The sequence below is a fragment of the Phyllobates terribilis genome, unplaced genomic scaffold, assembly GCF_046119375.1.
Source record: "Phyllobates terribilis strain yellow unplaced genomic scaffold, ASM4611937v1 Scaffold_2__4_contigs__length_985480577, whole genome shotgun sequence".
NCBI lineage: Eukaryota > Metazoa > Chordata > Amphibia > Anura > Dendrobatidae > Phyllobates > Phyllobates terribilis.
Window position 1 is genome coordinate 368947507 of NW_027362762.1, and position 26586 is coordinate 368974092.

General features: G+C 36.8%; 1 protein-coding gene across 11 annotated transcripts in view; it reads left to right on the top strand.

The window, feature by feature from the left end:
* The window catches only part of DMD (dystrophin), a 3940859-nt gene that overhangs the window by 2134757 nt on the left and 1779516 nt on the right, over positions 1-26586 (top strand). For all 11 annotated transcript variants that reach the window (XM_073664716.1, XM_073664719.1, XM_073664714.1 and 8 more), the window contains one exon: positions 6248-6401. In XM_073664716.1, the coding sequence (XP_073520817.1) occupies positions 6248-6401 (154 nt within the window). The remainder of the gene's footprint in view (positions 1-6247; positions 6402-26586) is intronic.

Genomic DNA, 26586 nt, shown 5'->3' on the forward strand with positions numbered 1-26586 from the left:
AATCTTGGATATTTATGAGTCTTTTGGGTTGATTGAGAACATAGTTGTTGATCAATAATAAAAATAATCCTCTAAAATACAACTTGTCTAATAATTCTGCATACAGTGTAGAGAGCTCTAATCCTGCAGATATGTCCAAAAATAACCCTGAGATCCCCATAACCTGTTAGTCAGAGCCTCACACCCCACACATATCGCTGCTATATGGCAGCCTCCACAGAGAAAGTGTTTCTATTACTATACCTTCTGAGAATCAGTGTATTATATATACAGTACCGTATTTGCACTGAGCACTTTATTACTATACTATCTATGCTCGCACACCTTATGTAATCTGCAGAAAAAAATCACCCTGAGTGAAATCCCCCTTATATTATTTGCTTACATCAAAATCTGTTACGGTGGTGTTGTTATTTTTAGATGGTTTTAATCTTTGTCATGTGTGTTATGTTTCAATACAAATGAACTTATTAATTTAGGTGTGCACATTGTTAGTGTATTCTTGTTCTTTTAACATTATGCTCTTCCATACACTTGAGTTGGGTAAGTTAAAGTAACTGTGTAGATGCAGGGCACAGAAGAGTTAACAGTTAGCCATCCCTGCAGAAGGGAGGAGTGTTTCGGAGTAAAGGCCCCATCACACTTAGCGACGCTACAGCGATCCCGACAATGATACGACCTGTCAGGGATCGTTGCTGCGTCGCTATGTGGTCGCTGGAGAGCTGTCAAACAGGCAGGCTCACCAACGATCAGGGGAGCAACGACATCGTGGAAAGAATCTTTCCACGATGTCCTGCTCCTGGTTGCCAGCCTGCTGAAGCAGGAGCAGGCTGGTAACCATGATAAACAGCGGGTTACTAGGGGCACACACGCACCTTGTAACCCGCTGTTTATCATGGTTACCACTCTGCTATGGTGAGCGGGAGGTTACCGCTCACCATAGCAGAGTGGTAACCATGATAAACAGCAGGTTACTAAGTGCGCGTGCGCCCCTAGTAACCCGCTGTTTATCATGTTTACCAGCCTGATTGTTGGTCCCGCTGGTCACACACAGCGATGTGTGCTGACCAGCGGGAGGGCAACGACCAAAAAAAGGTCCAGGACATTCTGCAGCGATCAGCGACCTCACAGCAGGGGCCTGATCGCTGCAAAGTGTCACACATAGCGACATCGCTGGTGAGGTCGCTGTTGCGTCACCAAAACCGTGACTCAGCAGCGATCTCACTAGCGATCTCGCTATGTGAGATGGGGGCTTTAGAGGAGAGTTACTACCTGGTTACAGGGAGCCAGCAGATAGTAATGAAGTAAAGCTGGTCACAGAGGGCATAGTAATGAGTGTGTGAAAGGAAGAAACAGAACAAAGAGCAATATTCTGTAACTGGATACAGTGGCAGAGTAATATGACTGGAGCATCCAGGCCCCTATGTGGTGAAGTGAGTTAGAGACAAAAAGACACCTCAGCTTCAATGAGTACAACCTGAAGTCAGAAATAGAGCTGTGGGTTGTATGCCAAAGGCAGCTGGTAGGGGACTGGGCTGAAGACGCAACTTGTTAGTCAAATCTGGGAGTTTTAGTGAATAAATACTGGACTTGTGAGGCTGGGGCAAGGGTATCATTGAAGAGGGTTGTGATCACTGAAGGTTAAACAAAAGGAATGCAGTGTTCAAGTCATGCAAGCCATATTGCTGAAATGTTATTTGCAATTTAAGTGCCGTCATGTGTTAACTAAATGTTTGTGCCACAGTGTAAAACAGATGAAGATGTGCACACTAATTTTTGTGCCTGCTATCTCTTGTATATATGTTACACCAGATTTATCAGTAAAAACAATGTTTTATTTATATAAAATGGACTGCTTCTTTCCTTATCATTCTAACACATTGGGGATTTCCTGCACCATCTGAGGGTATGTGTCCTGAGTGCAGAACATCTGAATGCACTAACTACACACACACCAAGAAGATCCCGTTTCACTAGTGCCTGGGGTCCCAGCGCTACTACACCTTGATCCAAGTGACTCTTATACCATAAACTGGCGTAATCGAGAGGATGGAATCCTGCAGAATATGGATGTGATGTCCCAGTAAAAAAAGCAACTGTCAACATGTGCTCAAATATGGCAAAGTCTGGCGCAGTTAGAAAGAGAAAATAGGCCAATAGTGGGTGGAGACAGTGCATAACAGCCCCCAAAATTGCCCAGCCCACTTAAGTGACAGACAGCAGAGTTAAACACTTTTCTAAGAATTGTTGCTACAACTCCTACTGCTACTTGCATGAACTTCTACTACTGCCTGATGTTTCTTGCTTGTGCTCCTGGATTCCAGTAGTTCTACGCCAGTGTTGTAACATACAATCTTGTGGATTGGACTTTAGTGAAATACCCAGTGACCACCACTCGGAGTCCAGAAAGCACAATAACCTCTCCAAAGGACCAGGCAGAGGAGGAGAAGTCCACTCCAGAAGGGATGCCAGTCACAGACCTAATGTCGTAGAGAACCAGGTCTCAGCTCCATCCCATTCAGTAAGCCTAGACGCAAGCCCAGAACTATGGTTTGGTGCTCAGTTATCAACCGAAAAAGGCTGCTGTCAATTGCTTGAATGCATTGAGCGGTGGTATGCAAAGGGGAGGAAGATGGTAGATGAGCACTGGGAAGGATTTAGGGCCTTGTGTTCATGTAGCCTTATCTAGATGTAGAGGAGGTTTCAGTCATGTCTATGTGACATGTGTGAGTTGCTTGGCCCTGGTTGTAAGGAGTCTTGAGGCAATGCAGGATGAAGGACTGACCAGGGCTTTGGAGAAAGCCAGGAAGGTGAAAGAGTCACCTAACTAAGCCGGCACAATAGAGCTAACTAGTTGTGCCATTGCACCTAAGTTGGAGGAGAGTTCCAGAATCCTGAATGGTAGCTGCTGCTGTTTGGACCAGTCAGGCCCCATGTTTTAGTTATACCAAGTTCCATTACTTCAGTTGTACGGGAGACCAGATTGAAGACTGACTGTAAGAGAGACTGTTCTTGCTGTGTGCTTGTTGACTAATGATAAGCTGTAATTTTTGAAACCCTGACAGGCTGTAATTTTTGCTAATTTTTCAATTTATTTTTTCCTGTTTGTGCCCCTTTGTGTTGGATGAGGTGAGCTATTGTTACTATGCTATGTAATGTTTTATTGGACTGGACATTTTCCATTAGCGACTTTACTTTCTATACCCTCAGAACTTTGGCCTTATTATGTATTCTGTATAATATCTAAAATTAAACACTTTTGTTTTGAAACTATATAAAAAGGTATTTCCTTATGAAGTGCATGTAGCAATGCAACTATGAATATTTTCACTTACAGCTTGATGGTGATTTATTAGCCCTTGTGTGAATAGGATTATAAAACTGATCTATTTGACTATTATATATAATCTGTACAACATTATAACTTTCAAGCACAAATAAAATAAAACAGACATGTTCTTTTCCTAGAAATATTTGTTTGTGTTTCGATAAAATACATCACAGGCTAGCAAATGAATGGCAAATCTGTTTTTTTATTATCAAAACACTAGCCTTCAATCATACAATGAAACAATAGTGAAATTGATAGCGCTAATGAAAACAAACTGATCTATGCATTTATGAAGAAACTGACTAAGTGTCTGATAGGTGTTAACCTTGTTTGTCATTGTGGATTAGCAGAATGATGTCAAAGTTTTTACAATAATAGAAAACAAAATAGAGCATCCAATACTAGTAGGAACAGCTATAGAAAAACAAGAGAAATATTTGAAATCTACAAGACATTAAAATGTTCCACTTCTAAATGTGCACAAAATAATTCTCCATGGGCATTTAACTAGAGTTTTAAAATGGTTGCTACTGAAATCACATGCAGCTAAGCAGTGATATGAGAATACTTACTTGTACTAAGTGCCAGTGCCAGTCTAAGGAGCATCGACATAATAGAAAATATCATGAAGTAAATTTTGTCAAATTAAAAAAAATATATATTGGAGGGAAACTCTAGAGAAACAGAGCTTTTATTGTATTCATTTATTTATTTTGGAGATCTTTAGACTTCAGATTTCAGGATTTTTCTCAAGCATTCTGTTTCTTTGCAGTTTAATAACAGTGGATTCTCCATTGTTGTGAAGAGATGCAGCATTGTAATTTGAAGTAGAAGAGATGTGCACAACCTGGTGGGCACATGTTGTGTGGCCACAACCATCTGGTCAATGACATGCTTGTTTGAGATTATTGTATGTTTTCATAAGCCCTGATTCATCAAAACCGGCGTTATTTACATTGGTCTTGATGTATGGGAGTTGTGGAGTCAGATGTGCATGTCTCTTAATAAAGCAGGTGTATCTTAAAAGTAATGTGCGCCTCTGTGTGTCTCACCACAAATATTACTCCATTTGAAGACTGGAGTAATATTTGTGGCGTAAAGTACACCACAGATTGCACCATCCCAACCCAGTTCCAGCCATTATGGTGAAGCTGGACGAAACTGATGTTAAAATGCCAAAAGTCATAATACTTTTGCCCAGCCTCGTGTTTTGCAAACATTTTGGGACTTTTCAAAGCATTTTACGCCAATTTTCTGGTATAAAAGCTTGATGAATCGGGATAAGAAGACCACCGTTCCCCATAAAAGTTGGAGTTCTAGAAGGAGAACTGTTTTCTGTATAATATTTATGGCACATATTTTTGTATGCTGTACATATCTTACATAGTAAAACACTTTAAAGTTGATTGCTGCTCTTGGGATTAGCTTAATCTTATAAAATTGCCCTTGAATCAGCAAACGTTGGGCATCCCTGGTATAGGACTGTGGCTCATGTTGTTGCATACTACTGTACAAGCATGTCTACCTCCTCGACTTTACATAACATGATAATAGCTGGTCCTGATTAGGCTATTTTACTGTCACAACAAGAATGTGTATTCCAATACAATGGGTTGTATTTACAAGTAGTTCAAAGATTTATTTAACCTCTCATAAAAAGATAAATCATATCTCACATTAGCTATTGGGTAACTATGTCTTTTGATTACTATATTTGGCAAGCTTATGCCAAAATACATTAGTTATTTGCTGTATTCACTTATATTCATCCTGAATGTCCATTAGTATTCTCTACCAGATCTCAGCTGAGTCTTTGCTTGCTTGACTTTGACAGCCCTTCTTGACTTTTCTTAGCTATACAAGAGGTTATTGATTATATGCTTTAATTGCCAAATACTGGTGAGTACATATAATGTGTTCATTAAAAGTGTTGTCTCAACTTCTTCTTAGGATGCTGTCTACTCTTCAGGCTCCCAGCTTCCTGCTTCTCGGGAGGAGAAGGTTAACTCCTGTTTATTTGACAGTTGAGACCAATGGCATCAAACTGTGCACACTCCAATGCGGCAAGTCAGAGCAGTTTTGCCTCTGCAGTTTTGGAGGAGCACAGTAGAATAGAATCGAACGGCATCCAGTGATTCGGTCACTTTCAGGACAATGCTTGCAAGCTCTATTTGAGGCTTACAAAACCTTTTAGTGGTGGCTCAAGTTTTAGGCAAATAGCACAGTACTTACAAATTCTTTCCACTAGATATTGTAAGCACTGGTCTGAAACTGGTGACCTAGTGAACATGTCAAAAGCAGAAAAATGAAATAATAATTTTTATTATTAAGTCTAATATAAAATATATTGTTTTTACAAGCACTTTATAATTGTAACCATTCTTTTATAATGAGAATAACCCTTTAAACCTGCTCTAAAACATTGTCTATTGCTAATAATAGTCCATGAGATTTCAACCACCACCATTTCATGTAGACTTGAAAATGAAAACCATGATTTTAATATTTGATTGATTCATTTCATCAATTGTTTATCTATGTATCTTTATTCATAAATTATTTTAGGGAACACATTTCTTTTTATTATAGCAGTTTGTATATTCCTAGTTTCTATGCAGCCCACTGTGCAATTTGCAAGTATATTTATTGTAGTAACTCATATATATTCATTGACAGCAGTAGGTGTCAAAAAAAGCAGAAAGATGACACCACAAGAGGGGCACAGGCACATCATTAGGGGATTTGTTACTGTCATTGCAGTGGTTTACAAGTGGGATATGGCTTTAAATTGCACTTTAAATTTTTGCTTCTAGTTTTTGCAGATATCAATTTTAGATTTTAATATATTCAGTTTTTGAAATTAACAATAAATTGCAGTTACAGTTTGATTTAAACATTGATCATTGTTCTTCTCAGAAAATTTGATATATCCTTGAGGAAGTGGATGAAACTACAGGAGGACATGAATATTTTCAATCACTGGTTAAGCGAAGCTGAGATAGTTCTTGCTGATCATCAAGGTGAAATACGAGATTTGGAAAAGGCTAAACAGCACCAGCAGAGGGTAAAGGTAGGAATTACAAAAAAGAGTTATTGCTATATATTGAATTAATTTTTTGTTCAGTGTACATTGAACAACGTAGATGTCTTTATCAATGCTATTATATGAGCTTGTTGAAATTCTATGTCTAAACTATGCACAGTCATGAAATGACAAAGAGAATTAATGCTGTTTGATTTGTATGCATTGCCTATTAATTGGCATGGGAATATTGAAGAGTAATTATGAAAAATGCCAAGCAGGTGTTTTTCATAGGTAGCAAGGTTAATACGTGTTTACGTTCTCACTTTTCACTTTTCTGGTATGAGTAACAAAACTATGTGCATTAGACTCAACTGTCATAGAATAATAGGCACATTAATAAATGTGTTGACATCCATAAGGTGGGAAGCATTTAAAGCAATCCTAATATGAAAGAGATGCAAGTTTTGCTGTCTATGTATTCTGCCTGTTCACACTATAGAAGATAAAATCATTTAGTGTTTGGAGAATCAGGTTGAAGTACTTTTTTTTGCTTGTTAATCTTGATCTAAGATGAAATTTTAACATTTACATTTGACTGTTTTGAAAACCAAGTACCTAGTAATAGGAGTATCAACATATTTCATACCATATGGATACGTTATTTTTCTAAACTATATAATGATTTTGTGTTATGTAGAGGTTGGTTTTAAAAATGCAGGAAAAGATTTCCTAAGCTAAATGTACCATATTTACTCAGTGTTTTCAATAGTTTTTGTGCCTTTTCAAGAGAGGACACGGATTAGCATAAAGGGTGTGTGGATTTGTGCCAAAGAGGGTTCACCTTAAGATTTTATACCATGAGCTTAAATTGCAGTAATATTTCAGACAACTAATAGGTGGTGTAAAGCTGGACAGAAATGACTAAAAAGTCACCACAGTTATTAAATGGCATGAGTCACCGTAAAAAATTTGGAGTATTTTAAGACTGTCTAGTCTAGGTTTATGATGTCTAAAAGCATGATCGCTTCAGTAAAAATCGCAATGTCCATTTCCATGTTTGTCACAAATCTAAATAATTTATAAGTTCAAAGTTCTATACCAGTTTCACCTAGCTCCACCAAAATGAATGGAATAGGAGCAGGACCGGGGCACAACGGGGGCGTGATGCAACAGATTGTCCAATTCATGATGAGCAGTGGTGTTTATTATGTCAGAAATCTTACCCCTTTCACAGACTGGAGTAAGACATAGAGATGCCCACAACTTTTCAGGCATATCTAATTCATTATGAGGTGTGCGCTTTTTAATGATTAAAGCGCCTCTGACTCAAGCATACCCCCTCATCAAGACCAGCGTAACAATGCCCATCTTGATGAATTTGGGCTTTAATGTGAACCAGTAGCGTAACTTTGCCCCTTGTCTCAAATGCAAAATATGCAAGCTCTTCACTATCATGCATCTTTTAATTTATTGGTCTTTTAATATGCGTCAAAGGACCCAGGTGTGTCTGCACCCTCTGCTCCCTCTATAGTTATGCCCCTGCTGTGTAATTATGTATTTTATTTACTAATTACCAGTATTTTATAGGTTGCTAAGCTCCTCTGTTTTTTGACTGCAGGTACCCAACATGTTATATTATAAATCTGTCTATGCTGTGAATTTGAAATCATTTATCATAAAAATCAAGCTCTTGTTGGTATAAAGATATATTAATAAATCATTAAGTGCAAAAATTGATTTATTATTCAACAACATATTAAAAAAAAATTGAGTAGTCTGATGTAAAAGATGTCTAAAAAGTTTCTCACCATGGCTTTATTGCGGCAGCATTTTTTCCATTGTCAATATAAAAAATTCAGATGTGCTTTGTAAACATCAGTCTTGCAGTTTATCACTAAATATGTTTGATGGAAACATCCAGTATTCTAAGCATTTAGAATTCTTGTTTTTTTTCATATTGTTTAATATTACTTTTCAATTGTTTGCTAGTGCATAGCGTTAATATTCCTTCCTTCACTGGCTCCCAATTGCCCAGCGTATCCAGTTCACACTACTAACACTGACCTACAAAGCAATCCATAACCTCTCTCCTCCGTACATCTCTGAACTAATCTCCCGATATATTCCCTCACGTAATCTCTGGTCCTCCCAAGACCTCCTTCTCTCCTCCACACTTATTCGTTCCTCACCCAATCGCCTCCAAGATTTCTCCCGAATATCCCCCGTCCTATGGAATTCTGTGCCACAACACGTCCGATTAGCCTCCACATTTGGATCCTTCAGACGGAACCTGAAAACCCATCTCTTCAAGCAAGCTTACAGCCTGCCATGGCCTTGCTTGCTGCCACCTCAACAACAACGGAGCGACTGAAACCCCCCAACCTACTGTCTCCTTCCCCGTTCCTGTAGAATGTAAGCGTGCAAGGGCAGGGTCCTCGTCCCTCTGTACCAGTCTATCATTGTTAGTTTGTTTACGGTAAGATATATCTATATTTTGTATGTAAACCCTTCTCATGTACAGCACCATGGAATCAATGGCGCTATATAAATAATAATAATAATTCCTATAGGCACCATACCTTTAGTGGTATTCCCACTCTATAGTGGCGCAGTATCCTGTATAGTTTCAGCATTTAGTCCTATATACTTCTATGGCAATCCGTATAAAAACTAAACTAAGACCAAAACATCATATATGTTCACTGTGGATTGCAAATAGATCATCTTTGTTCTACGTCATCTGAGTGCTAAGTTCTTCATAGATATTATACATAGTAAAGAGGGACCTTGGAGCAATTAAATAGAGCCCCTTATTAATTGTCATTATTGCCACCTAGTATAGAGGCTTTTTTTGCTTTATTCCTTATGTGTTTTCCATGCCTACATTGTGGAGGTATTTCTATAGAGTGCGGTACTTCACAAATACATACTTCCTAATACTTCCGAAGTTGTCTATGTGTTAGCATTTTATAGGTTATAAATAATAGTTGTATATTGTTTACGGTTCGTTTTAGATAGTTTACTATCTTATATGAAGGTTGCATATTAAACATAACCCATCAGGATCACTACCGGACACAGGCATAAGGGAGCCCTGTGCAAGAACAATATAGGGGCCCTTTGCAGTCCAATAGCTTATCATAATTTACATTTCCTCCTGCTTTTGATGTGGAAGTAGGCCCCCTTACTTTTTGGGCCCCTGATCCCCTGATGTCCATCACTGGTCATTACAATTTTACTAATAAAACTACCATAATGACTGTATAAGTCCCAGCACAGTAAAAATATTAAAACCTGTTTGGTTGTAATCCAATGTGCAAAGGTGAAGAAATCAAGCTTTAGAGCCACATGCAAAATTGCCCAAAATCTGCATTCGGGGATCATCGAGTGTCTTTCAATTCATTGGCCCACACACAATACATTTTCAGATTAATTTCACAAAACAGGTATAGTTTTTGTTGTTGTACTAAGACTTTTGCAGCCGTTCCACTAGAATCAAAATTGACAGGTCTCCTTAAAGGTATTTTTTATAAGCTTATGCTTTTTGTCTAATCTAATTCACCCCACAATCTTGGCTAATACCGGAAGAAGTAAATAGATTCATTGGCATATTACTTTATGTCATCAGCTCAGTTAAGAGCTTTGTTTTTTTATGATATTACAAAAAAAATGTACTTACAGATTTTTGATTGATTGTTTTAAGCCATTTGGATTTTGCGCATTTCTAAATATATTACATGTATGGCATTTTCGGCCATCCTAACATGGCAGGGTTAGTACTGAGAATACAGCAGTCTTCAGCAGTCTTTTTCACTATATTCCTTTGATGTTGGCTATAATTTTAAAATATGAGCATCTTACTAGCAGAGATTTGAGTTTGATCCAAGGAATTGGGAACAACTATATTTCTACAACAAATAATGCTTGCTTTTCTATTTTCCTTTGCGGTGTGTTTGTCTTACGGAAATACTTCTGATTCTAGCAAGCTTCTGTTGTATGGGGTTTTTTTGTCTTGATTTCTGGTTATTTTAGACACAACTTCTAGTTTCTGAAAAGCTTATATGATGGAATGTGCATGATTACAATACTCTATTGGGTTAAGCATTAGATAGAACCTGACTTTACAGCCTTTTATTAGCTGAACAGATTGTTGTTATTTGATCTCACAGTATTGAGGACTATATTAAAATTAAAGGAAATCTCAGAAAATGCTTTCACAAGTATGCATATGACCTTGTGATCCAGGCAAGAAATTTTCATTTCAAGACAGCTTTATGAAGTTCAGATAAGCATAATCCTCTTTTGTCGATTGCATTATTTTAATAAGTCATGTTGTTTGTTTAAATATATTTGAATATTTGCATCTAAACCTTCAGCACTTGTTAATCAATAGTAAACTGATTTATGCTATGGACGTACCAAGAGGTGGTTTTTAAGCAGCATATGAATTTTTTGGGCAGGTTAGTTCATTATTATTAGATATTTAACCATTTATAATCAGTATATCAATTGGCTGTCAAGAATGCAAAGATATGGGAGTTACGGTAATTTCAAAAGTTGCATTTTTCAGAAAAATTAAAGCTATGACACCATATTTATATTTTATACCACTATTTTGGGGATAATATGCTGCTGAGTTGAAAATGCTATTGCATAGCATAACAGCAAGCAATTACACATACAACTCTACTTGTAAGTGTGGAACGTTACATGTATGCAATAGCAATATCATATCTTAAATCAGCTACTCATTTTAAAGGGTTGTCCAAACTTAATAAGTTATGACCTAAACTCGGAATAGGTTACAACTTGCTGACTGCTAGGTATTCCACCATTGGAACCCCCACAAATCTCTACAACATGGGCTCTGGAGTTCCCCATTTCATTGGAACAATGACCACATGTGCGCACCATCGCTTTATTTGTTTTCTATGGGGCTACCAGAGAAAGTTGAACACTGTATTCAATTATCTCCAGTGGTCCAATAGTCAATGAATGGAGTATTGCTGCTCATGCTTGGTCAAATGGGGCACTTTAAAGCTCTATTTTTGGATTCATATGGGATGTAACAGTGGAACTTTAGTAATCAGCAAATTACTATCTATCCAACAAATAGTTGATGACTTTCTATATTGGAATAATCATTTTAAGAACAAATGACAATTAAAAAATTAGTTCTCTACCACTGAAGCAAACAAGAAATGTAGCTAGACTTTTTAATGTATGCAAGCTACATATATATGTCCAACAATCACATCCATTTGTAATGCTTTAGCAGACAGCAGGTAATACGTGGAAGAATGGGCAGCACTGTGTTCTTCTTTGCTGTGATACAAGATGGCTGACTTCTCTCAGATGGCACTGTTCCAGTATTTCCACTTCTTAATGCTTCATTCACACTAGTTCATCCAGTCCTCGGCTGCATCCAGTATCTGATTGTTACAAAAAAACAGGTACAGATGACACCGAGGGGCAGGAGGACGCTAGAGCACGCTTTTTGCATGGATGAATATTGCAGTAATTTCCTCCTTTCCTGTTATTTATGTCTATGATTGAGTGATAGAATATGTGTTCCCAAGTGACTACTTCACCTTTTACTAATAGAACACCATAGTTTAAAGAATATTTTAGAATTTCAATTTCCAGGTATTTGGAGTGTCTACTGTATAAACTGCATATTGGGATATGAAATACCTGAAACGATTCTACAAGAAAAAGATATATTTTTGTATCGTGTTAGCCAGTAGATAGAAAAATATTAAGATTTGAGAGTCCTCAGTGGTTGAGACCTTTTAATGGTTAACTGAAAAGAATAGTTCATAGACAAGGATTGTGAAAGTTTTATTATCTTATGACTGAGGTCTGGTCCAGTGTTCTGATGCCCTCATCTGTCTGAGGAGCACATTCCTTAGTTAATGTAGAATGACATAAATCCATGTGACACATTCATTGCTGCACTGAGTTTGTATTCTGAAATTTTTCTGTCTCTCTAAGGTTTGAAGTTACTTTTTAATACCAGTAACTTCATGTCCATGATGCTGTGATCAGGGATACAAAAATGTTTTGTCACAGGTAAATCTATTCTTTTTTCTTTTATTGTGTGGTGATGACAATTCATCTTTGTTCTACGTTTTTGCCCTGTCTCCCCAACAGACAGATCCCCAGCTGGACATTTGGTACATATAATTAAGTACACCACATTAGATGTGATGTATCTGAAAGTACCTGGGATCTTGTAGTCCTAATTCGAGCTGGGGATCTTTATCTTGTCCATGGTTATTATAAATGGACAGGTTTTACACTTTTTCTTGTTTAAGGGAAAGGTTCCTATAGCTGTTGGAGAGGACGGGGAGCTTCTGACAATGATGCTTCTTAGATTTGGGGTCTACCTAAAACACAGAAGTGGGGGGGCTGGAAATATGCATTGTAATCGGGCATCTTTTTGTAGTAAGGGTTGTAGTTTCCATGCAGCTCCCCTTAACACCTCCAGATTTGGATTGTAGGTGTCTACTAGAGGCACCCATCTGCTTTCTTTTTTAGTTTTGCAATGTAGGGATGATTCCTTGATATTCTGGTGGTGCTTGCAATTTGGTTTTCGATTGTTCTTGGATGGTAGCCCTGATTCAAAAAGGTATTTCTGAGGCCACCAAGGTGTTTGTCTCTATCCATAAGATAGGAACATATCCAATTGTATCTGATAGCTTGGCTGTAGACAATAGAGTTTTTTATGTGTTTTGAAATGGAAACTGTTCCATTTAAGGTATGTTGGACAGTTAATCGGTTTCTGGTACAGGGGTGTCTCTATTCCATTGTTTTGTAGCTTAATGATGGTGTCCAAAAAGTTAATTTCCGTATAGGAATAGGTGAGTGTTAGGTTGATGGTGGGATGAAATTGATTAAAGTGTTGATGGAGCATCACCAGGACTGCAAGATCCCAGGTATTTTCAGCTGCATCACATCTAATGTAGTCTACTTACTTAGATGTACCAAATGTCCAGCTGGGGGTCTGTATTTTGGGGAGACAGGTAAAAAATTTTGAAAAAGGATGAATTCTCATTTCAACACAATAAAAGAAAAAATAATAGATCTACCTGTGGCCAAACATTTTTGGATTCCTGTTCGCAGCATCATGGACATGAAGTTACTGGTATTAAAAGGTAACTTAAAATCTCAGAGAGACAGAAAAATTTGGGAATACAAACTCATGACACACTCAGTACAGGAATGAATGTGTCTCATGGATTTATGTCATTCTACATCAGCTAAGGAATGTGCTCCTCAGACCTGTGGGGGCATCAGAACCCTGGACCAGACCTCAATCACAGGACAATAAAACTTTCACACTCCTTATCTATGAACTGCTCCAATGTTTACGGCCATAACTCTTTCTCTCCCCTCCCAGACTCCTAGTACTGCTTCATGTCGCTTGTCTCATGTATTGCATTATTCTTGTGCCCTGTTGTGTGTAAATATTTGATTCTTAAGATTTTGTGTTATTCTATGCCTGATGAAGAGGCCTGAGTAGTCTCGAATGCTTGTAATTTGCTACCACCTTTTCAGTTAGCCATTAAAAGGTATCAACCTCTGAGGACTCTCAAATCTGAAGCACATCTAGTAATAAATGTATTGTCAAACATGCATGGTCATTTTGTAGTCAACAAAGTACAATGGAGACTGAGAAAAGTGTCTTCTGGCAAGACTACTAAAAATAAGGACTTGACATGTATTTTTTCCCCTTGACCCTCTGAAAGGACCAATAGAAGGGGCATAAATGGTTGATCATTTCCAGCCCTTGACTCACACTTTTAATTTACATTTACTGGCTATAATAATGCAATCAGCTTAAGTATTACATTTGTTTTTTAATGATATTTAAAGGACACATCTTTTTTTTGGATGACCAAAGATTCCAAATTAAACATATATTATGTTTTTACCTAGATATCTATATAACTTTGAAAATAATCTGAACCTTTAGTAGCTCACTTCCTTTGGAATTCAGCTAGTTTGAATGAGATTGGACAAATTTCATTATTTTTTATCTTTAAAAATGATTAACTGGAAATGTGGTGACCTCGGCTTTCCTACTTAACCCCAACTATTTTCCTCGCCAAGATCCAAAGTAGGAAGTGAGAAGACAGAAAAGTTGCACATTTTAGACCAAGTATGGTGTGCACCACACTGGGGTTTTGTTTTCACCAAAATACTGACTCAAGACTTTTGATAAATTCTCCCCATTGCTTTCAAATGGTATTTTTGATTTTTTTCCCCCAAACTGGTGCAGTTGTTTCTATTGTATTTTTTTCTATTTCCGCTAACCCTCATAACAACTCAAATACATCTCCAACTTTATATTTGTATCATAGAAATGGAGCTGCTATATTTTTGCTCCCTATAGCAGAGGAGGCTATATTAAATTACTAAGCCGATAAATATTGACTAAAACGGATTTATACGACTAGAACAATTCTAGTTTTATTCCTGCTTATTGTACACAATAAATTGTTTTCATGATTTATTTTTTGAGATGTTCAAACCTGAAATGCTCTTCATTGTGATCTGGAGTAATTGTAAAGTCAATAAACTGTGTAAAAACTGCAAGAAAATATGACATCGCAGAGACAGGCTGAGTCTGCATGTGAAGCCAACTTTGCTACCTTTTGAAACACATTTTACATTGTCTGCCAGTTAATTTGATTAGATGAAAGTCATTTTGTAAATGAAAACAATGGCAGGCACTAATGGAAAGTAGGATGCTCTCTGACATTCTGGAAGTCACGAGCTTATTGCATTAGAGAAGTGAACATGCTAAAACTCTAGGGGGCAATGACTATGCAATGTATTAATTACGCTGAGAGCATATCGCGCACTAGACTAAACAACCTGCTAGGAAAGTCATGTCTTGGCAGAACCTCTTGCAAAGGAAATTAGATTTGAAAATGATAAGAGCATTATAATTGCGCTCACTGGATTAGGAACAAACCATATAAATGAATGATCTATATGTCACATAGCCCTTCTCATGGTACAGAAATTCACTTAAAAATCACTCCTTTTGGCAGCATCACGCGGCGTACACAAATGGAACATAATATTTGAACATCTAATCGCACACAGTTGGTTTATGTAATGTTAGTAAAAATTACATATAGCAAACCTTGAACTATTGAAACAGATGTATTTGTATTTCACATTGCGTAATCTGTGCAGATGGCAGTGGTTTAGTCAATTCAAAAACGGTCTTTAATATTCATGCTAAAGTGTTTAAAATGTTCTTAGTGCACTTGGAGTAATAAAATCAGAAAGATTTACGGAATACGAGATACTTCCAACCAAACTGCCTAACTGTGACTTTAATGCTATGCTCGGCTAAGCCACAGTGCTCCACTAACTACTGTGCTCTCCCCATCACTCTCAAAGTTCAGAAGTGGTCTTTGAAGGCTTGTTTATTTTCTTCTCATTTAGAAGAAGCAGTTACTAATTACCACGCTTATGTTTTTACCTCTGCTTCCCTACAGTGAATCACTTAACGTCATAATACAATTGAATGCCTCAATTGAATAAAGGAATAAATAAGTATTGTAAATGTTACCCTGAGTGGTATTTTCTAAAGAATGTCAAGCGCAGTATAACTAGAATATCTATTCTCTCAAGTAGGGAACACAATGTTGTCAAGAAGATGGTATTCCCTAAAATATGCTATGTGCTGCAGCCTGTGCATTTATAAACCTGTTGGATTGTGCTAATCCAATACAATGTTTTTTTTCCCAATAAAAAGTAAGTATTATAATTAATAGTATTCTAAATACATTTTATATTATTATTTAATACTGTTTTCAATATACACATATTTCAAAAGGCAACTGCAAATGTGTGGCTTGGCATCAAGGGGAGTATCTGATGACTGATAATGCATATACAGTGTATTAAAATAGGTTGATAGGTAAAATTGGATTGGTACCACATTGGATTGGTAGCAGAATATTACTGAGTGGCTTAGTTGAATTAAAGTCTATTGATGTCCACTAAATGGTTTATCCAGGAATAGAAACAACATAATTAAAAGAAATGTAATTATAAATAAATTCCAAAATACCTTTGATTAGCAAATCACAATCAGATTTTTTAAGGATGTAATCAGTATAAAATTAAAATCTTCATTTTGTTAAACTAACAGAAACGTCTCCTGGAATGGTAATAGGACAAATGTGATCATGTAAAGTAAGTAGCTCTACTGCTGAAGATAGCCTGACAGTATGTGGTAAAGATTATCTCCAGCTCACAGCAGTCATTCATCGTTAAGAAAGACAGAGTAGTCAGAAATTTGGGCAGCCTCGTTTTATCTCAGCATACCTGGTATCTCCTGCATTAATTTAGAAAGACACAGTAGGCAGTAGTGGAAGTAACCACTTCTTACCTCAGCACCCTTGGTGTTTCTGGTATTAAATCAGAAAGACAGAATGGACAGCAGTGTGAGCAGCCTCTTCTTAACTCAACACTCCTGTTATCTCAAATAGTAGATCAGAAAGACAGGGTGTACAGCAGTTTGAGTGGCCTCTTTATTTTCTCACCCCTGGTATCTTTAGTATTAGATCAGAAAGACAGGGTGTACAGCAGTGTGAGCAGCCTCTTCTTACCTCAGCACCTAAGGTATCTCCAGTAGTAGATCAGAAAGACAGGGTATACAGCAATGTGAGTGGACTTTTTATCTTAGCACCCCTGGTATCTTTATTATTAGATCATAAAGACATGGTAGACAGCAATGTGAGCAGTCTCTCCTTACATCGGTATCCCTGGCATTTTCACTATTAGATCAGAAATACCAGGTGGACCACAATATGAGCAGTCTCTTCATATCTCAGCACCCCTGGTATTTCCAGTATTTGATCAAAAAGACAGGATGGACAGCAGTGTGAGCATTGTTTTCTTACCTCTGCACTCCTGATATGTCCTGTTTTGGATATTGGATCGGAATATCCAATGGGAGCAGATCCTCTTATACTTGAAGACAGGGGGCGGAGCTTCTTACTGCACATGCTCACAGGCACCTGTCCTATTAATATTTTAGGACAGGTTTCTGTCAGTGTAAAAAGACAGTGGACATTTTAATTCTATAGTTGTTACCTCCCTAGACAATGCAAAAGTGATTTGCTAATTAATGTTATTTAGGAAATTTATAATAACATTTAATTTAGTTAATTGTTTTCTATTCCCAGACAACCCTTTTAAATAAGGATTAATGTAATTAACTTTGAAATCAATAGAAATGGCTGTTGAGATAGGGCTAAAATGGTCCCTGTTGCATGATAACTCAGGCATTTATCACCCCACGTGAAATGCCCATTAGAGAGAGGACAATGCAGAACAAAACACACTGAAGATCCCCCAACACACAGTATACCCGTGACGTTAGTATTCTAAAAAGAAGATAGCCTCATTTGGATAAGGACACAAACATTTTTCATCATGTCCAAACCCTTACAATCTCTTTCTTGAACTCATCTGACCAGTAATAAATGTCCCCAAAGGTCCCACAGAAGACAAGGATCAGTTCCTTATCAAACCATATTAATATGTATTGTGTGTGTAATAACAAAGATTACAATGAAATAAAAAATGGATGTACTTGTGTTCTCTATTGATGGAAGACGGCTAATCAAGTCATTTCCTCTGGATGATTCAATGAAAACCAGTTTGGAGCTGGTTTAATGAAAATGGAAGTAATCACCTGGAACAGATATCAATTTATATAAAAATGTGTTTCATATATTGGCTTATTAAACATTGCAGCGCTTTTCTGTCAAGTTTAACTGCAAAATTACATATTCATAATCCTAGAGATTGGAAACATATATGAACTTGGCTCATTTTCCTAGAGAGTTTACACCATAATTGTGCAGCTTATTATTTTAATTATTTATGTTACAAAATATGATAATGCCAAATAATAATAATAATAATAACAACAATAATAATGTGCCTATTTTATATGATTCTGGCATAAAATGATGAGGTCTAGGGAGATTTCTGAGTGCTTCATATATAATCACAATGCATTAATGGTACTAGATCTGCATATCAATATATTGTTATTACACGCCAAGTCCCAGAGACAATCATTCTAAAATGACTGCTCATTACATCTGCACCACTTCTCATGTACGCTTAGAAACAAAACTGTCTGCTTTTAAAATGTTATCAATATCTTAGCAATTTAAGATCATTGTTAGTAATGGCACAATATTGACACTTTACAGGTAATTGATTATGTCATTTCTCATTTGGCTGAAACATGTAATTACTTCTCTATGCTATTGAGATGTGAGAATAGATCACACATCTTTATGATATGTATTCACTTATGTGTCAAAGCTGTTAATGGTTGCAAAATGGCAATAATTTTCATGATTGTTATAAATCAAAGATAATTGCAGTCCAAGAAATCATTAGATTTTATATGATCTTTTGCTTTTGTCTTTCTTAATGTCTCTTTCTACTGCTCACTGACACATTTTTATCCATTTTGTAAACAAATTACTGTAATTTGCAGAAAGTTTTGTTGCTTCCTCTAAGACTTTTTTTTGCCACCGTATTTGTCTTCCATATATTCCTATTTTTCCCCCAAAAAAACAGATTTGGCTCTCATTTCAGCATCACTAATTTAATAAATAGATATCTTAAATGTGAGAACATAGATCTGATATTATCTATACTGGTTTTACGAAAATAGTAAAGAATTGTGTTGGTCATGCCAGCTCTAGGATATACATATTATAATTGTATGGGCTGCAGTATTTTTTTTTCTAAAGATTAGAAATTCCATGCCAAGTGAGCTGATTGACTGTTTTTTTCTGCATGAACGGTTATATAGGAAATATTCAATTAGTAGTTGTGGGTCAGTTTGAGAGGGCAGATATTCCTATAAGAACATACTGCAGCAAGTACTATTAAAATATATCACCATCTCTTTAATCTTTTATATGGTGCCCTTACTATAAGTTACCTGACAGATCTACAGTAGTTTATGGTTCAATTTTTTTTTTTTATTGAAAAGTGAAAATGTATAGAAAATAAGAAATATAATTACAGAAAAATTACAAATGCAATGCATAAATTACCAACATTAATGGTTTAAAAATGGCATAAACAAAACAATATATTTCAATTCATCACAGAAAATGTGAATATGTGCTCAAACTGCATAATTAAGAATTAAAGGGGTTGCACACTGAATAACCCCAATTTTATCAATTCAGGATCTCATATAAAATAAAAACAGTCCATACTCACCTCCTTCAGCGTTGCTTCCCAGCAATGTCGGCAGCACTGTACCTAGAGAATGATGTGACTTGTTAATTCAATAATAAGCAGAAATTAGGACTAAGACTTTATGGCGACTTATGTTATGAGATATTAAGATTGCGATGTTTCACTGTGACATTACATCTAATGAGATCTAATATGCAACATGTTTTCTTAGTAGTTAGCACTGTTGTTTTGTAGCGCTGGGGTCCTGGGATCAAATCCCACCAAGGCAACATCTGCAAGGAGTTTGTATGTTCTCCCTGTGCTTGCCTGGGTTTCCTCCGGGTTCTCCGGTTTCATACTAAGAGGGAATCTAGATTGTGAGCCCCAATGGGGACAGTGATGATGATATCTGTGAAGTGCTGTGAAATTAATGCCGCTGTATAAGCAAGTAAAATAAAATTAAATAATAAGTAAAATCGATTTCCTATGCAACCTATGACCGACCATGACTTTGACACAAAGCCGCTAATGTGTTGGATTTTCCGTCTTTGGTCACAAGTCGCACGCAACTCACTAACCATAGGCTTTAATGCAAGTTGCATGCGAATTCGACCCACAAATGATTTGGCTGGGGTTTTTTTTACTGCAAAATCACAGCTCTAAAATAACTGTATGACATGAAGTCAAAGAGAATTTGTAGAAATGTAGAGCAAGAAAGTAAGGAAAGGAGGAAATTTCTAAATTGGCATCAAGTGCATGAAGCATGTAATTCATGCTTGTTATATGAGGATTTCACTGCAGATTTTTATGTAGATTTGCTTCAGGTTTCATTTTTTTCCATTAGATGAGGCGAAATCTGTTTGATTCTGCACAACGAAAGAATTTTATTATCTGCATCACAGGTCAATTTCCTTACAGAAATTTTCACCAACATGGAGATTTGTTGAATTCTCATCTAATTAGCTGGTCCTGTATTACAGATTTTCTGCACAAAAAGCATAGTGTATATTAATGCAGTAAACATATATCTGAACTTAGCCTTAATGTTGTTTCTGGCCTGCTACTATGTAATGTATTTTTTGCCTTTTGTAAGTGGAATTCCTGGATATATAGTTCTCCACATCTCACACGTGACAACTTTGTATTTCTGCTCATACATATTCTGCATGTTATCATATTACTCTAACTATACCTATGTTGTATAAACCTAAATGTGTGGGTAATTATTCTGTAATGATTTGAATGTTTAAACAGGTGAATGAATGCAGAATGAATCACATTGACTCACATTAAAAATAATGGTAATTAGAAAAAAAGATTGTTTTACCAGGAGCTGAAGCACTGTCCATTTACTATAAACAGGCCTTTCTAGCTGGTGATGGTAATTATGTACTTAAGCAATGCAATTGGACATGTAGCACAATACAATTCCTCTTTTCCTCTCAGGAACATGATTGTGGCTAATTGAAAGCTGAAAAACATCTGCCTCTACGTCCTTTTGTTTGTGTGTTAAAAGTTTTAAATTGATTTTTACAAACAAACAGATTTCCTTGGCTCCTATGAGGCTTCATACAAAATGGATTTTTAATTCTGTGACAGCGCATTGTGATTAAATATCCCTTTGAGCTTCATATTTCTGTTTTTGTAGAAGAAACTATAGTCAAGTCTCTTTATAGCTCCAGTGAGAAAAATATTATGGCATAATTTTCACATACAAATGTAACACTTTTTATAACAACTGTAAATCATGAGCTAAGGAAAGTTTGAAACAGCTGGGATCCTTCTGTAATCTCTGTGCTAAATACTCGGCATATAAACTTGTGTTTGCAGTGATCTTTAAACCAGTTATTTATAGTATATGTATTAAAGATGTGCGGACCGATTAGCGGCACTCCCATCCATAGGTCAATAGTCTCTGGTCAATGGAATGGGAAGTTCACGAATGTACTACCATCTGGGATCTTTCAATTAACTTAGCTGGACTGGCACAATGTCATCTATCTATCTATCTATCTATCTATCTATCTATCTATCTGTATCTATCTATCTATATGTAAATAATAGTATGTACAGTTACAAGTGGTCATTAGTAGTGATGAGCGAGTACTAAAATGCTCGGGTGCTCGAAACTCGGGTTGAGCACATTGGAATACTCGAGTGCTCGACCCGAGCAACGAGCCCAAAGTAAGTCTATGGGAAACTCGAGCATTTTTCTGGCGGTCCCCCCCGGCGGTCTGCAAAAGGTCAAAAATTGCCCAAATTGTTGGGAACAGTGCTCAATTAAACGTCAGGCAGGCAGAATATATAGGCAGACAGGCAGGCAGGGTATATAAGAGGGTGCATGAAAAACATAGCAGGGCACTTGGAACACACTAGTGCCCTCCGATTTTCATGCACCCTTCTGTTTAAAAAAGCTGGCCGGCAATTCAGCAGCGGCGTACACCGGTACCCGACAATTTAGAACAGAAATAATAGAGCATCACACATAGATTTGATAGATAGAAACATGTCAGTCACATATATAATAAGTACAGTGACAGTGTTGGTTACTGTACTTGTCATTTAGTGTTAAAATAAAGGATTTATTAAAAAAAATAATAGTGTTTTCAAGCACCCGTCTCTTTTAAAAAGCCGGCCATCAATTCATCATCGGTACCCGACAATTTAGAACAGAAAGAATAGAGCATCACACATAGATTAGATAGAAACATGTCAGTCACATATATAATAAGTACAGTGACAGTGTTGGTTACTGTACTTGTCATTGAGTGTTAAAATAAAGGATTTATTAAAAAAAAAATTGGCGTGGGGTTCCCCGTAATTTTAGTCTCTAGCGGAGGTTAAGCAGACGGCTGGGGCAGATGTTTGAAGCCTGGGAAGGGGGTAATACCCACGGAGCTTCCCAGGCTACTAATATCAGCCCCCAGCAGAATACCTAGCCTTTACTAGCTATTAAAATGGGGGACCCCACCAAAAAATGACGTGGGGTCCTCCCTATTTTAATATCTAGCAAAGGCTAGGCAGACAGCTGGGGGCTGATATTAATAGCCCAGGAAGGGTGCCATGAATATTGGCCCCCTCCCAGGCTAGAAACAGCAGCCATCAGCCGCCCCCAGAAATGGCGCATCCATAGGATGTGCCAATTAGGGCACTTTGCTTAGCTCTTCCCACTGCCCTGTAGCGATGGCAGTGGGGTAATAGGGTTGGGGTTGATGTCAGCTTATAATGCCGGCTGACATCAAGTCCAGGTTAGTAATGAAGAGGCGTCTATAAGACACCCCCATTACTAACCCCATAGTCAAAGTTAAAAAAACACAAACACCCAGAATAAAGTCCTTTAATTGAAATAAAGACACATTCCTTTAATGTTCTAAATTAAACCCTACTTACCGTATTGCCCATTCCAGCTGAAGCCAACGATCTCCTGCAATAAAAATAAAATAATAAACCAGCTTCATTCTTACCTTTCCATGGTTCCCAGGACAGCTTCAGCCCTGCTACATTGACATGACAGGCTGGAGCGCAGCAGAACGCTGCCATCCAGCTTGCCATGCCACAGACACTGAGAAACTCCTCAGTGAAGCTCCTCAGTGTCTGGCTGTGATGGCATCCAGATGAGCCGAGTTCATGTCCAATGAACTCAGCTCACTTCATGCACGTCACTGACAGCATGGGAGAACTCTCCTGAGCTCACCGCTTGAGCAGGAGAATTCTCCCATGCTGGGATGGCATTGAGATGACATGCTGGATCGCAGCAGAGTGCTACCATCCAGCTTGTCATCCCCTCTGCCATCTCATTACCATCCAAGGCAGAATTACAATTAATATAATACGCATTCATTTTAAGTCAACTATCACCTTGGCCTCCCGCTTACAGTCATAGTCTGGGTCAGTTCTCAGTTGTGCAGAGCATAATACAACTGCTATAGAATTATTTAGGCTCAATAATGTAATTCACAGAGTTTCTGAATTCATATAGCAAAGAAATCCAGTAACCAATGGAAGCAGAATGCCCAAATCACTATTATAATCTTTATTAGTACAATCACAATAAAACGGTATAAAAATAGGAATGCGGAACAAAAAACCCCACTTCACCAGGGGCAAACTGCATAAAGTTAATGCAAAAAAGTCTAGAATTATAAAGAAAAGAGACATACAGGTAAAATCATGTGATTAGGTATATGTCCATATAACTCAAACTGTGTATATGCTTGCCAAAACATGGCAACAAGTTTATGGAAAAAATCCTATAGAGGACAGCACAGAGTAAGCACATAAATAGATGTCTCAAAACAATAGACAAAACGCCAATGAAAGTGAAAACGCAAAAAAACTTAAAATAACAAAGAATAGGATGTGTATCAATGAGAGAGTGGATCAACCTGGGGGAAGTGAAGTACAGACCTTACAGAGCTTACTCTGTGCAGTTCTCTATAGGAGCTGTGAAAAACTCCAAGTTGTGTCTACATTTTGTGACTTTTTAAAGCTTTTGCTAGAATTCTGATGTGAAAGCTTTTATGCATCGGGCCCAGCATTTCTACCCCTTATGGTATGTGCATATGACATCTTTTTCAGGAGGATTGTGCCTGGAAACCAACTAAAAAAGCGGTAAAAAACATCAAAAAGAATTAACATAAGCACTGTAATCTAAAAACAAATTGCTGTGCATATGTTCCATTTTTTGTAACTTCTATTAACTGCTTCATTTTTTGAAGTCATGTAGTCCCTAAAAAACTGCCACTTTGTAATATATGGAATTTAAAAAAAATGCTGCAAAAAATGTTCAAAAGGACACCAGAAAAGATGTATTTTCTGCTTAAAAAATGATGCTGATATGTCGCGTCTAAAATATGTCATGTACACATACCCTTACAGGGAATCGCTGTCCCTGAACACAGCGGTGTAACTTCATGGAGTAGGGTATTCTAATCATATGAAACGCTTATTAAATTGATACTTGGGCTCAGATAAGCTTCTTCCTGCTTCAGAAAGAGGGCATGTTATAGTTATTATATTCTACTTTCAAAATGCTATCTTATTTTATACTGCATTACAAAAAAAAAACTGGTATTGTAGCATTATAACAGATGCAAGCTACTGATACTCCCTTATCATTATGAAACATTTGCAGGATAAAAATAAGGATAATGGGATATATAAAGACTTGTGCCTTACTTACTAGAGCTTTACTCAATCCGCTTTGTACTCTGCACATTCTATCTAGATTTTCCTGGTGCAGATTAACAATCTAGATTATCTTGAATGACATCTAGTCATTGATAACAGATTGAATAGTGATTCGTTTTTTTTAATTCAGCTGTGATTAAAACCCTAGTCTGTAGGATAAAACAGTTTATATATTAAAAATTACTTTTTTTTACACAAAAAAATGGAAATTCAACAGTATAACACATGTATAAGAGCGTTACTTTCCTGCAAAGCTGACAATGTGTCTTGAGACTTTCAGACCCTCTCAAATCAAACCGTGAACTTGCTTTGTTAGAGGCCAAACCTGTGCTTTGTGAACACGGAGGAGCATTTTTTTTCCATGATAATGGCCTTAGGTTAGACCACAATTCAAGAAGACAGTGTCAAGATTTTCAGTGTTCAGATTTTCTCTTCTGCTAGCCCACATCTATAGCTGAGCGTTAAAGAACAGAGCATCAATGTGTTCACTGACACTTTTAAGTTTCGCACTTTCTCTAAAAAGAGAATGTGTGGTCTTACTTTACAGGCAAATATTTTACCATTAATAACCAAAATTATTCTGTCAGCATGGGACAATATTCACAAGATGACACAGCTGCTTGCAACTAATTATACTGTTAACACATTGGACAACAGCCAAAAAATGTTTCCTTCTATCTTCTTTCCGAAAATTATATATTCTTTCTGTATATTAATACAATATATATAACATAAAAAGGACAGAGGCACTAAAATATAAAAAAAATAAAAATATTCTATATACTGCATGCTGGTTATTTAGGTGAAACCAGCCCTTTATTGTCAAGATTCCATGATTAACTCTTAAAGAGGACAAGAGCACTGAAATGTTTAATTTAATCCGAATACCTCCTCTAATTGACTGCTGCTTCACTGATTCTGGAAGAATTTTTCTTTTTCTTTCCAAAATTATACCGCCTGGTAATAAAGATGAAAATTTTCCCTTTAACTACCAGGGGTATACCAAAGGACTTCTCTGTGGGCATTTGCTTTTTCTCCTATATGACAGAAGTTCTGTGTTAGACGCCCACTTAGTTGATGGGAATTTTTGCTTTTCTATTACTAGCGGCCATAACTTTTGAACAGACGGGTACAGAAGAAAAAGAAAAACTGTTCTAGAATCAGCAAAACAGGAGCAAGCGGAGGAGGTACAGAGATTAAATAAAAAAAATACAATGCAAGTTCCTCTTTAAGATAGATGGAAAGGTGTTGTGTGCTTTATTTGACATTTAGTTTTCTGTTCATTTCTTTGCAGGAAGTAAAAAAGTACTACCAAAACTTCCCGTGACGGTGGACTTTTTTTTCTGTAATTTAAGCATTCTTTGTCAGAATACTACAATTGTATGATATCTTTATGTATCTTGCATGGTAGCATAGAAGAATATAGGAGCTCCTAGGCATCGTCTAGTTTTTTTAATATGTGTATATATTTTATTCTTTGATTTGCATATGCATTATAATGCAAAGAATACACTTTCTCAATAACTTCTCTTGTTATTTTATGTATAATAACTTTACTATTAGAACATGTAAGACAGAATGTAGAAGATAACAATAGCTTACTGCTCCATTAACTATGACTAAAATTGCTTTTTCATGTAATTATTTAATTTAAAAAAATAAAGTTGGATCTCCAATAATGTATTAGATCTCCCCCTACTCAGTGCAATGTTGTTCATAAGGGAAATGTTACAATTCCAAAGCTAAAGAAGGTTATAGAATTTACTTCTACACGCATGTATAACAAAAAGTT